The sequence below is a fragment of the Chaetura pelagica genome, unplaced genomic scaffold, assembly GCF_000747805.2.
Source record: "Chaetura pelagica isolate M959 unplaced genomic scaffold, ChaPel_1.0 scaffold3, whole genome shotgun sequence".
Taxonomy (NCBI): Eukaryota; Metazoa; Chordata; class Aves; order Apodiformes; family Apodidae; genus Chaetura; species Chaetura pelagica.
In genome coordinates, this window is record NW_009952974.1 from 7,154,746 (window position 1) to 7,155,888 (window position 1,143).

Genomic DNA, 1,143 nt, shown 5'->3' on the forward strand with positions numbered 1-1,143 from the left:
CCCATGGTGAAGGGAAGCCCTGCAGACTGCACACCAGTGTGGTCCCCAGGCTCACGTACAGCAGTGCTACTCCCCAGTTAGTGGAGCAGAAGAAAGCAGCCTCCCTGTATGCAGACAGCCCAATGATGGAGAGGCTGGGGGCGAGGACCATGGGCCCGCAGCGCTGGACTGCCCACCCACACACACCGGACACTCCCAGCACCAGCTGAACCAGCCCAGAGACCAGCACAGCTCCAGAGACCTGTGAGGTGAAAGGTGGAACCTGTGGAGCACAATACATAGACAGCAGCCCAAAACTCCCCCTTAGCCACAATCCCACCACCCCATAATTTGTTCCTTGTGCTCTGCTCACCCAAGCCTGAGTGAACATAAGCACCCACATGCACCACAACCACCTTTGCACATCGCTTGTGTCCCTCATATTCATAGCAATTCCCAGGAGGGCTGGGTAAGAGGCTTTACGGTGGATGGGCAGAGGTAGCAACTGGGGTGCCAGTGGAGCAGGAGGACAGGGGACCCCCAGCCCAAGACAGGAGCACCCACCTCTTGCAGCGAGGCAGCCTGGCTCCCTGCCACAGGGCAGTGTGGAGCAGGACATGCGCTGGCCACAGCTGTTCCTGGAAGGGAATTTTGGAGGAATACGATTTATGTGGACACTGGGTTCCTGGAGCCAGGTCCAAGAGCATGCAGCATGGAGGCTGACGGCTGGAGAAGGGCCAGTGTGCCAGAGACAGCATCCCCATAAGGTCTGCTGCTGTAGGGGTGACCAGACGTGTTGCTGGTGCACTCAGGGGTGAGCAGGGTGCTGTGCACCATCGCCAGAGGGGCCAACAGGCAGGATCCTTTGCTGCCGTTCGTCCCTACCCAGTGCCCCAGGCCCCTTGTCACCACTGTTGCTCTAGCACTGGCATGGCTGGGTTCCTGCAGGATGCAGAATCCAGGGCTATGCTTACCGTTCCTGTCCATGCTGGCACTGAGGGAGAGGTGGGAGCTCAGGACCATGGCAGGAACCAAGTACTCGAAGGATGGGATTTGAACCAGTGGCAGCCTGGGGGACAGGACAGCAAGGGCACGTTAGAGAGGAAGGAGTGGACAGGGTTGCTCCCAGAGTTCTGGCTGCCAGAGTGATGTATGGGAAGGGAA

At 59.1% G+C, this 1,143-nt stretch overlaps 1 protein-coding gene across 1 annotated transcript in view; it reads right to left on the minus strand.

The window, feature by feature from the left end:
• Positions 1–1,143, minus strand: part of SLC23A3 (solute carrier family 23, member 3) — a 5,178-nt gene that overhangs the window by 3,033 nt on the left and 1,002 nt on the right. Inside the window, exons 3-5 of the mRNA XM_009996265.1 lie at positions 954–1,048; positions 544–617; positions 60–241 (exon numbers count right to left, since the gene is read on the minus strand). Coding sequence (XP_009994567.1) covers positions 60–241; positions 544–617; positions 954–1,048 — 351 coding nt within the window. The remainder of the gene's footprint in view (positions 1–59; positions 242–543; positions 618–953; positions 1,049–1,143) is intronic.